The sequence below is a fragment of the Takifugu flavidus genome, chromosome 12 (assembly GCF_003711565.1).
Source record: "Takifugu flavidus isolate HTHZ2018 chromosome 12, ASM371156v2, whole genome shotgun sequence".
Lineage (NCBI taxonomy): Eukaryota > Metazoa > Chordata > Actinopteri > Tetraodontiformes > Tetraodontidae > Takifugu > Takifugu flavidus.
The window spans coordinates 7530706-7546760 of NC_079531.1; the positions used below are offsets into that span (position 1 = coordinate 7530706).

General features: G+C 41.8%; 1 protein-coding gene across 1 annotated transcript; it reads right to left on the reverse strand.

Annotated features, from left to right (window-relative positions):
• Window positions 1–220: 220 nt before the first annotated feature.
• Window positions 221–7836, reverse strand: si:dkey-202l22.3 (7 transmembrane receptor domain-containing protein). Its single transcript, XM_057050567.1, has 4 exons — window positions 7589–7836; window positions 3055–3542; window positions 2571–2968; window positions 221–1698 (listed from the first exon to the last, which is right to left on the reverse strand). The coding sequence occupies exons 2-4, from the start codon at window positions 3512–3514 to the stop codon at window positions 1477–1479; spliced, it is 1080 nt and encodes a 359-aa protein (XP_056906547.1). The 5' UTR covers window positions 3515–3542; window positions 7589–7836; the 3' UTR covers window positions 221–1476.
• Between the last annotated feature and the right edge of the window lie 8219 nt (window positions 7837–16055).

A 16055-nucleotide genomic window follows, 5' to 3' on the forward strand; every position in this document is an offset into this window, starting at 1 on the left:
GCTTGTTATTAATTGAATCAACTGCAGCACTGTACAGCACTTACAGATGACATGCTTAAATTATGCTTTATCTCTGCTGAGTCTTCACAGATGACACATTTAAAACGTGACGTGGCGACCGTCGTTGGCGCCAACGCTCCGCTGCGGTCGAGCTATTAGACCAACTTAGAGACACTCAACATTAATTCTTTTTACTTTTGAAATAACTTTTGAGAGTTAATGAGTTTTATTCTCAGCATTAATTCTTTTTTATTATTTCATGAGGATTATGTTGACACAGAAGTTCCAGATTAACTGTACACGTTACACAGAAACAAGACACATTAATCCTCCTGCACAGATGACAGTTATTTAGTGTGGAGAGGGAACACTGCACAACACTGGGAACAGAAGTATGCTAAAAATAAATAGTGTCCTTTACACAGACATTTAAAACTGTGTCTTTAGCACGTCCTCCTCTCTTGCCTGTTTCTGGGAATGCTGGTCTCATGTTCATCTTCCTGGAGTCATTGGTTACTAAAGTTTAATCAGATTTTCCTTCCAGCCTGCGACACAGGCGCCATTTACCTGGTCAACCTGAACTCAAGGGAAGGATAGCCTGAGCCAATGTTGGCTCTCACATGAAGTTGGCCATAGATCTGTTTATATGAGGACCAGAAAACATCAGCACCGATTTTCATAATGGAAGCCGTGGATTTGAAATTCCCAAAACCAACTGACAGAAAAGCAGAGGGCCCAGATGTTGTTTTAGCGAAGAGCTGTTGGTGACAAGGCTATGAATTAACTTTTGACATCCATTTAAAATTTGACATTTCAAAGACAATCATTACAACCACAAAGGCAAGGCACTGGCATGAAGTGTTTGTCTTTTCTTAAGGAATCAACCATCCAGACTCAACTTTACACTTAAAAAATACAATACTATTACAGAAGGAAGTGTAAAATGGACTGTAAAATTATTGTCTTTACAAAATCTATCATAGACTAATGGGATTACACCAATAAACGCATGACAGCAGTTGCTAAAAAGACCAGTTTGTGCCATCAGCCCTCTACTATCTGGATTTTAATAACAGCATCAGTCTGTCAGTTGACTCACACTGGTGAAGCTGGTGAATCCCAGTCGTTTTTTATTTATTTTAGAATGCAATAAAATAAAATTTCAATCCAAATATAAATCTGACACACATGTCCTTTCTATTTTGGCAACCCAACTCAAACTAACATTCCCATTCCCATCTATCTTGTATGAATCTCTGTGTTGTCCAGTTTATTTGCTCTGGGCAAGTTCTGAAGCATCACGGTCTGTTTAGCCTCTAATCCAGATATGGCAGATTAACAGAAACCTACAGAAAACTCTTCTAAACACCAAAGTAAAGTAAATGAATGCTTTAAAGTGACAAAATATTGTATAAACAGGAAACTATTGTGCAGTTGTCATTTTCTTTTTGGACATTATTATCATTGTTCTGCAGATTAGCTCCTAGATGATGCTCTGTCCACCACTGCCCTCCGGTAGATGGGACAGAAGTAGCCTTTCAGGTGGATGCGCACCTTGCTGTGCAACGAGGCGTAGATGAAGGGGTTGTAACATGCCGAGCTCATGGCCACGAGATGACAGCAGACCTGCAGGACATTGATGTACCGCTTCCCGATCATATGGAAGTCTGGGTCCAAGTCCAGCAACAGGTTCAGCACCTGCACGGCAACATGGAAAACCCTCCATCACACGCCGGAATGTTTTTATTTTGTTGATTTGTCTTATCCTATGTCAATCAAGAGTTTGATGTGCTGAACTGGATCCTCGTTATTAACCTTCATACTGCTGAGTCAAGTATGTCAAGCTCCTGGGATATTCACATCTTGAATTCCTCAAAACACACACGTTTTGATCAAATGTACATCAGCTAATGTTCATGCAAAAGCTTTTGGAGTTGCCAGAAAAGTGCTCCATAAATTATGTTTTTCCCAGTTAAAGTGCTCATTAAGGTATATTTTCTTTAAGTGGGTTATGAATGGTGTAATTTAGCACTGGCATTTTCAAGGTTTGGTGACCTTTACGTTTAATAATGTATAAGAATAATGGTAAGATTATACGCCTCTGTGTGATATTGGCCTACTTTGTAATATATAATTAGAAAGAAAATCAACACTGACGGCTGTCTCTCCTGAATTTGCCGATAAGTGAATTTGCAGTAGCGAAGCAAGTGGTGTGTTTGCCAAAAAAAAACCTGGTTTTATGCTGTCCTTCATACAATTTTCTTGGTTAATAGGCCTCTGGAGACAGAATCTATTTTCCACAGGGTGTCCAAGAAGACATTTATATCTAATTTTATGTAGCTCTTTATCACATCCATTAAGAGTGCGCTGAAATCCTCATCTATCAGACTTTTGCACGGCTCATTGTGGATGTAATGTTGATTTTGCCAGGGGGGGAAAAAATTGATTCTGCTGATAATGATGCATCACAGCCAACATGTTGTGGTTGCCTGTGTTCAGAGAAAACCAGGTAAAACTCCGCTAAAATACTGTATGCCCGTTTTGTTTCAGTTTGGTCTGAAATGACTCACCTGCAGAGGTAACCAGCAAAGGGCAAACGCCAGCACGGAGGCAACTAGCAGAGAGAAGGTTCTCTTTCTCTTTTGGCTCCACTGCTGCTGGTTCCTGGAGGGCTCCCCAGGCACTGAGTAGCGTTTCAGGCTGATGGTAATGGCGCAGTAGGATATGCTGGCTGATAACAGCGGGACCATGTAGGAGGCTATGAGTATGAAGCAGGAATAAAGCAGCCTCAAATTGCTGTTTTTTGGCCAGAATTCCTCACACACCACCAGATCAATTCCACTGGGTCTCAGGTCCACGTAGACAGTGTAAAAGGATGGTGGTGCAGCCAGGGCAAGAGATAAGAGCCAGATACCTAGGGCGACGGTGCCACAACCCCATGCAGTGATTCTTTTCCGCACAGGGTGAGCTGAAACAGAAAGAAAATATTTGACTACTTTAAACACATTCTATTTAGCATCAAATGTTTAAAAGTCTCTCATCTGAATATCCTACCTACAACCACATAGCGGTCCACGGCAATGGCTGTGAGTGAAAGCACTGAGGCAAACACCGTGGCACACTGTAGCAGGGGCACCATGTGACACATGGTCTTCCCAAAAGCCCAGCCATGGCTGTCGAACGCATAAGACACCGTCAGTGGAACACAACTCAAACACATCAGCAGGTCCCCAGCGGCTAAGTTACCGATGAAAAAGTTGGTGGCATTGTGGAGTTTTTTTTCCGCCAGAATGCAAACCAACAAGAAGGAGTTCCCCACGCCAGCCACCACCACTATGAGGCAGTAGAGAGGCAAGAAGACCGATTTGAAACGCAGGAGCAGCTCCATGCCGACAAACGTGTCCAGGGGGTCGCTCCGGTTGACTCCTTGGGTTTTGAGGTGCTCTAGTTTTTCCAGTCCCATTTCTTCAGTGGTGTTGCTGGTCAGAGTGAAATTCTCACCCACGATATCCATTCTTCCCCTGGTCAAACTTGAGGGAGAGCTTGAATTGAGCAGGAATGTATGTTAATACCCAACAATAACAACCATTTAAAAGCAAAATCCCTCACTCATCACTGCATTCTTTCTGTAAAGCCTCGCTAGGTAAATGTCCCAAGCCATCTCAGCACCCTCCTCTCTGCTCGGGTCTTTGCCCTCAATTTTTTCAAGACTGGCCAAGTAGTGTTTCCCTAATATGCATCACAGTCATGGAATAATCTGCAAAACACCTTAAACTAAAACCATTTATTTCCTTTTATGATTGTAAAGCCATTGTTTTTCTTGTGCGGCCACTTCATGAACTCTTTTAATGTTCAGTTATATATTAATTATGCTCTGTGTCTAGTTGTGCCTGATCTCAATGGGATCTCCTGGTTAAATAAAGATAAATAGCAACAATAAAAGCCTGTTTGAAGTTAAAAGTGAGAGAGTTTCATAGTCTGGGGATATGGACACCAAAGGCTTAGTCACCTTTGTTTTCCAACTGATGTTTTAAACACCTTTCAAAATCGATATAAAATGGGATTAGCAGCCCTTGCAGATAAACCTGTGCGGGATTGACGTGGTTATATCTGTTAAGCTCCAGGCGGTGGAATTGTGCACCACCAGGGGGGAAATAAACGCAAAAATAAAAGCGCCTCACCTTCTTCAAATCAGTTGTGGATGAAAAAGACTATAAGGTTTGTTTTAAGATGAAAGAGAGAAGGTGTCTCATGAAAGCAGATGTTGTGGGAGTGGACTGCTTCTGTATATTTGTGAAATATGACGGTGGGTGTTTCAACACCTGAGATCATCACAAATCCATACACAAGTTTTTAACGATTGCCTCATAAACCAAAATTATATTCTGCCGCCACACAAAGAAAGCTGAAAAAGGTGGCAGCATCAGCACAGAGCTCACCTGGCAGAGCTGTAAAAGACAGCTTGAGCCGTCCAACAATTCAGTGCAATCTTTTTGTGCCCAAGCACATGTTTTGGAGGAGATATAATCAAAAATATTTGGCATGCGAGTATTCTGTGCAATAAGACCAACACGCTGTCGCCTAGTTTGCATATCAACTGATCTCATAAGAAAATGAAAGAGCTGTTTTCATGCTGGTCAGGTTGGGCCTGAGGGCGTAAACATTCGTTTGAAAGTGATTCTTTTGGTTACAAGCTGCCGCCATCTAACAGGCTAATGTTATTAATGCTATGGAAAAATGCAGCAGGTATTATTCGATAAACACTCCACAAGCACGATTCTCCCCATGGTTCAATACGGAAAATATGATGAAATGTTTGTAAGTCTTGCTCAATTAACAACGATTATGCGGTAAACATCTGATACGGGAAAACATCTGATGAAGTTCAACAGGACATCTGGGTCAGCCGATTCCATCATTCTCATGCTTTTGTGGCCTGGATGACACTCATCCTTGCTTAGTAACACTGTTGCCATGGTCTTTACCGCAACCATCAGACCCCACAGTTAAATTCCGAAGCGTGATGAGAACTGAGAACCCTCAAAATGCAAAACAGGAAGGAGATGTTCTCACCATGTGTCGGATTCTCCAGACTGCTCCCTACATTCCGAGGGAAATAGAAGTCAAATACGGCCACAAGTAAAACCCATGTAGGAGGTTAAAGATGACAATGTGCAATTCTAATGAGGTGACTTGATGACATAGCTCATTCATTTAATTAGACTCTTATTACCATGTTTGATCTGTGGGGGTCTTAATGTTCATAAGCATATGCTGGAGCTTTTTGAGCCCAGGTCAATAGCTTGTGATTTGAAGAATAAAAAAAGAAAAGAATGCAGAATAATTAACTGTTGAAGTTTTAGATGGAGTTAGTTAAAACCGGCTGAAAAGACACCACTGAGGGAAATACCAAAATGAAAACAGCAAAGGCTTTAAGCTGTTTTTGTGTTGTGATTAACCGGTAAATGTCAGAAACATCAAACAAGATTTACATCATTTCACAGAAACATAACTTAAACACACCTTCACACAGGTCATGATTTATTTATTATGCCTTTGTGGAGATTATTCTGGATATATATTCACCATTACTACTTGTTTGATCAGATCTCATTAAGTTAAATGAATAAAGGAAATATGTTTCATTTAGGGCAAAGGTGGGCAATTACCTTTACCAGGGGGGCACATAAGCGACCAGGACTGTCAGAGGCTGCTCTGCACCATTTAATCACTTTAGAGAAAGTTTTAAATTGTGTAAAGCTGATCCCCTCTACAGGTAATGAATAGTGAAAATAAAATACTAAAACACAATCATTAATCACAAATAATGAAACCATTTTAAATAAAAGTGCATTTTTGCCAACCCAATTAAATATCTCCATAAAGTGCTGCTGCTGTGCTGCTTGTTGATTTATTAGCTCACCAGACTTTTTCCTCAGTTTTTTTTTCTTGTTTAGTGGCAGAATTCTATTTTCTTTAGAGCTTTTATTGCTACAGCCATTTATTCCGCTTTTTTGTGGGATATCGCGGAGCTGGTCTCGACTGCTGCATCCTTGCACGCAGAAAGCTTTTCTTTGCTTCGTCTGACACAATCCTGATCATGAAAGAGGCTCTAAAATGTAAACTGAGTGTAGATTTAACACAACTTAAATCAGAAAGATACTCATTTAAATGACGCTCATCTCACTTGATCTTTCACCCATACAGTTTAAAAGTTGCCCATGTTGCTCTGTACTTTAGACTAAACAACACCCTTAAAGTGGCTCGTCCCCATAATAAGATGATCAAACATGAGTTGAACAGTGTCTGTCTGATGGATTTGAGAGCTCAGACTAAACAACCCCCCCCCCAGGAGGAGGGTTTTCTTTGTTTTTTCAATGCCGATGTGCACATTCTGGACAGAGAGGCCAGATAGTGTCGAGAGAGGAGCCATCTCATACCAACACCACAAGCACCAGGCAGAGGTGGTAGAGCCGAGCAACTATTAGCGTCTTATACGTTCTGACTGTGTTTATAGCAGCTCTTTTATGACTCATGGTCATCATTCAGTGTAAATAAGAGACACTTTGGCCTCTGTAAGGTCTTAAAAAAACAGACCTCTTCCAAATTTATACTGTATAATACAATTAAATTTATCTCCAGGTGCTTTCCAGAAGCCCTGAGTCTGATCCCCAACAAGCAACAGTGGCAGAAAATATCCCTTTTAACAGGAAGAAACGTTCAGCCAGCCAAAAAGCCCTGCTGGACCACGTCAAACCCACTACAAAGATGGACCCAGATGCAGTTTCCTGCTGCAGCTTTAATAACCTGTGGAGCGGTTTACCCCAAGAAGGAGGGGATCTTTCGATCTCTGTGGCGTTCTTATAAATGATGCCTTCATCTTCTCTGATTTGCAGATATTTTGTTGATGGAATGAATCATGTACACATTAATTGTCTTTATTTTATTTTTTTTTGCATTTGCTCTTATGTTTTAGACTCATAGTGGCTGCAAATGACTATTCTTATTCTTATAGGATTAGTAGCGTTTGTAGTGCAGACTCGAATAGCCCAAATTAAACTGGTTCTATCTGGAGCTGCAAGTGTGTCTGTATTTTGCATAATGCAGATGCATTGTGTCGATATAGACAGAAAGCCAAAGTATACAAAGCACCATAAAGAGCAGCATTCTGTGTGCTTTGTCTAAAGTGGCTGCATGTGATGGAGCACAGCTTCACTCTGTGATGCATTTTACCGCATGCTGAGCAGCTGCTCCAACAGCCCAGAACCACATGTTGATCTTCAGCCAAATGCACCAGTTCAGTCCTTTTTTGAAAAATAAAGTGCTTATTCATTTTTCTTTTCTTTCCCTTTCCTTTTCATTTAGGATTTGCTATCTAGTGACTTTAGAATAAACTGACTAATGTGTCTCAATGTTAAACTAACAAAATTTTAAGTTGCACCATTTTTATATCTACGCTTCTTAATTAAATGTCTAAAGAAAACAGATTATACATGTGCAAAATTTGTGTGCATAACTGCACACATCCAAATGCTTTTAAATGCATTTAATTTAAAAAAAAAGAGGTCAGGACACAAGATTCTCTTACCTGTGCAGATGTTGAAAACAAGAAACAATGAGAATACCCAAGCCGCCAGTCTTCTGTTCAGCCTCTAATTATTACCTTCCTCTCCTTTTCCACTCCTTCCTCTCTTTTCTCCCCACTTATATAAGCGCTCCTGCAGCTTCTCTTGAAGCCTACACAGAGGAGAGATGCTGTCGCCACACTTGCCGCTGAGTGTGAGGGAGGGGAGACAAACGGGGCTCCCACATCAAGTAACTCCCTCAAATCCTTGCAAATTGCGCCCCCTCCCACCTATTCTCCCCTAATCTTGTTCTCTCTCTCTCTCTCTCGTACACACACACACACACATGCATTTGTCACTGTGACTGGTGTGACTAATGCCCTCTCAGAGGAACCTCTCCTGACAGCAGCCATCAGTCCCCATTTGAATTAGCTTAAGTTTTGGGCTCTCCTCTGGGCAGTTTTTGACATCTCACTGCTAAAGGCTTCTCTGTACAGTATCCTTGGATGTGTGATGACAGTCCGACACTTGACCCCCGATATCGGCTCCCCGGGGTTCTGGCCCACAATTTCGCAGCAGACCGCTCAATAGCAGCCAAGTGAAACCATCTGACAAAAGAAGCCTAGCAAAGCCAGTAGAAAGGCTTGCGTATTGATCGCTATATCTTTCAGAAAAATTGCACATGGCTAGTCATGTATTGCTCTTGAATGAGGCAGAACATTTGACTGATTCGCAGAACACAGCAGAGCACTTTGAAAATGATTTTCAGACTGAGGACTTAGAGCTTCAGGACAAACATAAATACTGTGACAATGCAGTTTAGATGTTTGCATGGGCTCATAATTAAAAGAATATTAGGAGCCTTAAATTATTTTCTCAATTATTTATTGCCTTTATCACTGTAATGTAATTTGAGACTCTGAACTGAACCCAAAAGTGACCTAATAATAGACGACGCTCGAAATATGATAATTATGTCGAAGATAGTAACTGGAAATACAGAATTAGTGACAATAAGCTTTTTCAAAGATGAAGGTTTTAAGTCTAATCTTAAAAGTAGAGATGGAGTCAGCCTCCCGTATCTGGACAGGGAGCTGGTTGCACAGCAGGGGGGCCTGGTGGCTAAATGTTCAGCCCACCATTCTACTTTTAGAAACTCTGTGGATCACAAGTAAACCAGCATTCTGAGAGTCTATTGGGATGATAAGGTGTCACCTCCAGGTAGGATGGAGGTTAGCCTCTGAGGACCTTATAGGTCAGAAGCAGAATTTTAAAAATGATTCTAAATTTAACGGGCAGCCAATGAAGAGACGCCAGTACAGGAGTGATGTGATCTCTTTTGTCAATACCTGTCAGAACTCTGGCTGCAGCATTTTGGATCAGCTGGAGGCTTCTTATCAATCAATCAATCAATCAATCAATCAATCAATCAATCAATCAATCAATCAATCAATCAATCAATCAATCAATCAATCAATCAATCAATCAATCTTTATTTATGTAGCATCTTTTACAATCAAAATTGTTTCTAGGCACTTTCCAGAATCCCAGGGCCTGACCCCAGACAAGCAACAGTGGCAAGGAAAAACTCCCCTTTAACAGGAAGAAACCTTGAGCAGGACCAGGCTCATGTGGGGAGACCCTCCTGCTGATGGGGGTGCTGGGTAGAGAGAGGAGAGGGGGGAGGACAGGTAGAGGAGAGGAGAGGAGAGGAGAGGAGAGGAGAGGAGAGAGAGGAGAGGAGAGAGGAGAGGAGAGGAGGGGAGTTGTTTGAGCTTATTGTCAGTAATTCTGTAGTTGCAGTTAATATCATAGACATAATTATCATATTTTGAGGGTCGTCTATTACACTATTATACTAAGTTAATATCTGTCATGCTGTTATAGGCCGAAGCTGCCGGGGCTCAGAAACATGACAGGCCTCTGTCACTCTGCTGGGTCATGGCTGCCTCTCCTCTCCTCTCCTCTCCTCTCCTCTCCTCTCCTCTCCTCTCCTCTCCTCTCCTCTCCTCTCCTCTCCTCTCTGAGTAGATCATTGATGATGTTATTTCTTGTGTAGTTTCTCTGCTTCCCCACGTATCCATCTACAGGTATAGCCGCCTTTATAGCTGTATATGCTGTCCTGCCGACCTCCGACCCTGCTGATCCACTCTACTCTTATAACAGCAGCTTGTATTATTAATGTATTTCCATGATCTCTGCCTATTCTCTCCTCTACCTGACCTCCCCCCTTCTCCTCCCCCTTCTCCTCTCTCTCTACCCAGCACCCCCATCAGCAGGAGGGTCCCCCCACATGAGCCTGGTCCTGCTCAAGCTTTCTTCCTGTTAAAGGGGAGTTTTTCTTTGCCACTGTTGCTTGTTGGGGCTCAGGCCCTGGAATTCTGTAAAGCGCCTAGAAACAATTTTGATTGTAGCAAACACTATAAATAAAGATTGATTGATTGTTTGGCCACCCTGATAATAAAGAATTACAATAGTCCAGCCTGGAAGTAACAAATGCATGGACTAACTCTTTAGCATCATGCTGCATCAGTAGTTTCCTGATTTTGCGATGTTTCTCAGGTGAAAAAAGGCACTTCTAGAGACTATTTTAAAGTGTGAGTTAAAGGACAGATATAAGGCCAAGTTAAGGGCATTTAAATTGTTTGTGACACTGCTGTCACTGTGGTTGTCATGTTTTAGAGATGTCCTGTCTAATAACTGATTTAAATCAAGCCTGATTTGGAAAGTTTTGCTAAACTTGAACAGGAAGAATCTAATTTTCTGTTGTTTGAAGTCAAATTTTTGATAAATGTGTCTAATCTCTAATCCTTAATATGACACTCACGAGATCAACTGCAGTTGTAAAATATCAGCGAGCTTATGATCTTTGTCTTTGTTGACCATGACACAAAATGTTCCTCTGTATTTGCCTCTTGGACTGAATTACAATTGTTCATCATCTTTTTTTATGCTTCTGCTGCTGCTGAGCACAGAGTCAACACTGACCTGACCTTGTGATCGGTGTGTCACTTCTCCTCTTGGGTTGTGTCTCTCTTCAGTGTAGAATTAGCACGAGCAGCCTGAGCGTGAAGAAGCCATTATTGGATATATCAATCTCATTTTTACTATAACTATAATCTTCCTGCAGTATTAAATGGTTCAAACTCCAGTCAGGGCTTTAGCAATTATAGATGTTGCTGTGGGTTGCAGGAATTGTGGGTAGGGTAGTTCGGGGACAATAAAGTTATGCTACTGCTATCTGCGCATTACGCTCACATTGCTCCTGATGACTAATGTGGATATTTATAATTTACAGTGGGACAAAATCAATTGGGTTTTAATTTCAAACCAAAATGAACATTATTGATGCCAGTCATGGACTTGATTCAAGTCTAGCATGTAACAACACGAAAAATATGCACAAGCAGAACAGGGCACTGGTAGCATTAGCCGACTAGTAGTACCCTGTTTTTGAGTTATGCAAACGAAACCTGAAGAAGGATCTTCTGATGAATATTAAAGAGCAGCATTAATTCATGAACGATGAGGAAGCTGTGAACGTGTTTTTCTAGTCATCTTTGACCCCTCTACATTACAAATCTGCATTCATACATCCACACAATGATACCCACTCATTATGAGAAGTAACCAATCCAGGTCATCCGTGCATGGAAGGTGCAGCTTAAGGACCTACTTGGGGTTCAGCACCGTGCTCAAGGGCACTTGTGTAATGTAAGGGTCTGTGATTGAACCACCGGGTAATAAAACAGTGGTTGTGTGTGATTTATACTCGACCGAATAAAAATATCTGTAAATGTAGCCATGCAGCCGGGCTGAATTTTTTATCTGCATCTATTAAAAATCGCCATCACCAGGTCGTGTAGCATGTTTTACATTTAGACCTTGAAACATCAGAAACAACAAATAACAACAGACAAAATCCTCCCTCCTGCTTCTTGAGATCAACAGTCAGTATTTAATTATGACAGACAGAGACAGAGACACATAGAATTAGTAGTGAGGGAGGAGCTGACGTGAAGGGAGGTGACAGTCTCCACAAGAACATACAGAGATGAGCGCGGTGCATGTTAGGCTCTGTTAGATGCTAGGCTACACGCTAAAATCTGGCAACGGCAAATCCCAGCAACAACCCTCATGCGCGGTCTGCGTGAGCCGCTAAATAAACTGACATCTTTGCTGTTGCAGAACAAAAGATGCACGGGGGACGTTTCATCGTGCCTACCACTGACCTCTGATGTTAGCAGTGTGCAGCGCCACACCGCGTCTGCCTCGTTAAGCATCATCGTCTGTCTAAATTTGATTCAGCGGCCCCTAAGGACACCTTTAGCCACAGTCATCATAGTTCAGCTTGGATTCCCATCTGGCCTATGACCTCCATATGTTGCCACAAAGAGTCACTTTGTCTGTCATATGTTTGCAAGAGTCACTCTCTCAGAAAGTAACAATCACACCAAGCCGGGGAAGAAGTACCAGTTAAAGTAAAACCTCCATGATGAAAAATCTTCTAATTGAATTCTTGAATCTGTAGCCTATCAGAGACGCTTTCCACCTGTTTCATTCAGCTGTTCAGAGATGCAAACTTTAATGCTTTTAAATTTCAACCTGCTGAATGACACCAGGGTTAAACTGCTGCACAGGCTATGTGGGGCATGAGCCTCATGTGTTACTTTAACACAACCCCACACAAAAAAGTCAAGGGTTTTCCTTATTTCCATCATGTCACGCTGATGAAGAGGACCTGCTGAATATAGATGTGGAACCTTCCACTCATCACTTTCCCCCTTGACTCCGCATTAGAAAAGGTTGAAGCTGTGGCGCACCAATGACCTGAGGTGACAGCTGCTGGCTATATTTATGACACTCTCAGAGAGTGAAAATGTGTCTGATCTTGACACCCTTGGAGAATTTGGTGCCAAAATCGATGTTGCCGCATCAACTTCTTTAGATTCTGCTGCTCACGGAGTACAGTGCCAGAACCTTCTATGTGGAAATTATGAAAGCAGCAGATAATAGCTACACTTTCTAAAGATTATCTGGCCTTTAGAAAACCCTGATGGAAAAATTCTCCATTTCAACCTTGACCCAGCACAGAGTAACACAAGATGAGCTTTGTTTATGGGATAAAAGTTCAAAAGTTAAAAGTATATTTTATTGGCAGTAATGCAGCACATAATGTTTAATCCATACTTAATCTTTAAAAAATATTAGTTTAATTTTCACACCAAACCAAGGTCTCATCAAGTCAAACTTGCTGGCTTTGTGTAGCCTTTGTACATTCCTACATTCCTTGATTCCTGACTGCGCTGTGTGAGCTCCAGTAATAGAGGGGGGTTTCATAATCACTGTTGTTATAGTCAGTAATCACTAATTCTAAAAAAGGATGGCGACGGGCCTTTACATGAAACAGTTTGACGACTGAGGGGTAGTGAGGCAGCCACCGTTGCAGCCACAGCGTGCACCTGTGGAGCTGAATTATCACCATTTTTTTCTGCTACATTAAAAATTAATATTCTGATGCAATGTTGGAGCACTAGGAGCTGAAAATGGCACAAATGGCACACATTGGGAATGTGTTAAGACGGCCTCTGTCCCTATAAAAGCCTCTGACATGGGGCTTTTAGAAAGTAACACACGCTGCCCCTCAGCTGCCAGTATTACGCATTATAAAAACTGTCACAATAAATGGATAATCGCTATAGCAGCAGAACTTTGTTTCATATCTCTTGGATTCAAATATCATCTTTCTCTGCATCCTCCTTGGACCAGCTGTATTTCTGTGGCTGCAAAAGTTAATGTGTGTTTGTCAAAATCAAGAATGTTAATGGCAGATAATCAACGGCACCACCTGCTAAATGAGATTAGCCAATCTGTCCATGGAGATTCGCTGGAATCCCTGTAAATAAATAAATAATGGAGCAGCGCCAAATAAATTAACTTGATAAAATAACTTGACCGAACCATCGAGGCAGTGAAATGTCAGTAACACGACACCCCAAACTTCTGCTTTTACTGACAAGGTTGCAACGCACACAGAGCACCTGTTGATTTCCCACCTGCTCACCATTAATTGCCAGTGTGTAAGTGGTCATGACAGCTTATCAAATCGCTGCATGCTGCGGCTACAAAGAGAAATATTTTAAAATGACTTCTTCATTTCTTTAAACATGCAGTATAGTGTAATGATGCAAAGAAGACAAATAGCGTGTAGCCACAGCTACGGTTAATTAGTCATAACTTATTTATCATGGCTGTGTTGGCACTTTGCTATAATTTCTACAAAATTATGATCTCTTTCATATTCCAGGACATTGTGCTCCCGGGTTACCACGGCAACACACATTGGAGATGTTCACTAGAGCTGGGGCCTTGCAGCAACTGTTACCAGTCATACCAGAGGAGCAGCTGGATGGACCCCAGATTTTTAATACAGGCAGAAATTTTTAAACACAACAATGGAAATGAGATTCCTGGAAGGGCTGAATATTGGGCTGTAACATCATTCTAAATTCTAAACAGTGGGATTTATGCTTTCTTCCCTTATGTATGTCTCCAGCTTGTGCCATTCACACAAAATTTTAGTCACATCCTCCGCTGGCTAACAGGTTGCTCCAGAATTACCTTCTGCCTTCAGAACTCTGGAGGTCAGTGTTGCGTAATGCCCTTTAAAAGATTACCAATTGCCAAGAAACCTCTCAGTAAATGCATATGTTTATTTATGTCCTCGATCATCTAATCAGATCATCCCAGCAGGCAGACACAACGGAATACATTTCCTCTCGTGCGCATCTTCTAATCTGCAGCTCGCGATGTGCCGCTGTGAAAAAGCCTGTTTTGTTCATCTGGCTGCAAAGGCTGAGTGACCAACCGCTGCGATCATTTATCAGAACAGACCTGAGTGGAGGAAGTGACCTGCAGGGACCACGGAAGGAAGATCTCAGATTAGGGTGTGACAGGAGAGTTTAATGAAAGGAATTAAATAATGATATGTACTGAATAGTACCTTTGGATCTCCCGCCTCAGCTCCCCATGATGTAGATTGGTCTACTCGTGCATTGGAGGTCCCTGGAAAAGGTTGAAGGGCTTCTACCTTCTACTCAATGCTCCTGAAGAGCTCTGAAAAGGGGCCTCCAATCCTAAAAACAGCCTAGGAGACTGACCACTCTGTACTTTACAGACTCTCAGTGCGTCAGAATTATGCAAAATACAAAAAAAAATTCTTAAGACAATACTTATTCACTTCAAAATTCTAACTACCTTTATTGGACACCTTATAAATTATATAGGGCAAAACTTACAAAGTCTGCAAATTGCTGGAGATGTGGCAGGGGAGAGGGTACATTCCCCAACATGCCCTGGAATTCAGGGGTTTTTTTTGGGTCGGGGGATACATCGATAGACTGTAAAGCTCAACATATGCTTCAATCAGGCGCTATTCTATCCGAGGCCACCCCTCATCTCCTCAGATGTGTGCAGTCCGCTTTAATGCTGGGACGTAAAATGATCACTTCTCAGTGGAAATCCCCTTCGATGGCCTCAGTCTCCTTGTGGCATAACACTTTCGTAAAATTGGCTGCTCTGGAGCACCTTTAGTGTAGAATAGCTTTGATCTCGAATGGAATGGGTTTCTTATTAGTAATGGTTGGTTTAGCCTCCCCCACCTGACCTCTCTCTAACACAACTCAGAGGTGTGGCGGTAACACCAATCCCTCCGTTATACTCGATTCTCTCATGTCGATGGATTACTTATTTCTTTATTTTTTCTTCTTCCTTTTATTTCATTGGCTTGTTGTTCTTTTTGCTTACCATATGTCTACTCTTAAAGGGCTGCGTATGTATGTATGTATGCATGTATGTGTGTGTGTGTCTGTGTGTGTGTGTGTGTGTGTGTGTGTGTGTGAGTGGTTGTTATATATGATGCTTATTGAGGTGCTAAAAATTTATGTTTTACCAGCAGAGTGAGGATTTTTTTGTGAGGACATTTAGTTCTGGTCCTCAACAACCACAAAATCTGTCCCACAAAGGTAGAAGTACAATGATGATAATAACCAAGACGAAGGAGATGGTGGTGGATTTCAGTAAAAGCAAGTCCCCACCCTCCCCAGTCTGCATTAGTGGGAAAGATGTGGAAATAGTCTCATTTTACAGGTTCCTGGGTGTTCAGCTGGACAATAAACTGGAGTGGTCCACAAACACCGATGCTGTTTACAAGAAGGCCATGAGCAGAATCTACTTCCTCAGGATACTCAGGTCCTTCCGTGTTTGCAGCAGGATGCTCCACATGTTCTACCAGTCTGTCATGGCTAGTACCATCTTCTTTGCTGCAGTGTGCTGGGGAGCAGGCATTAAAGCAAAGGATGCCAACAGACTCAACAAACCCATTAAAAAGGCAGGGTCTGTTGTTGGCTGTAGACTTGCAAATTTAGACGGTCAGGATGGTGTTGAAACTGCTGACATTCATAGACAGTCCCTCCCACCCCCTCCATAACA

Excerpts from the sequence above, each read along its gene's own strand:
- si:dkey-202l22.3 (XM_057050567.1), bottom strand. The coding sequence starts at position 3,514 with ATGGATATCGTGGGTGAGAATTTCACTCTGACCAGCAACACCACTGAA. Across the intron at positions 2,969-3,054 it reads GGACCGCTATGTGGTTGTAG|CTCACCCTGTGCGGAAAAGA; the intron begins GTAGGATATTCA and ends TTTCTGTTTCAG. Across the intron at positions 1,699-2,570 it reads TTTGCTGGTTACCTCTGCAG|GTGCTGAACCTGTTGCTGGA; the intron begins GTGAGTCATTTC and ends GTTGCCGTGCAG.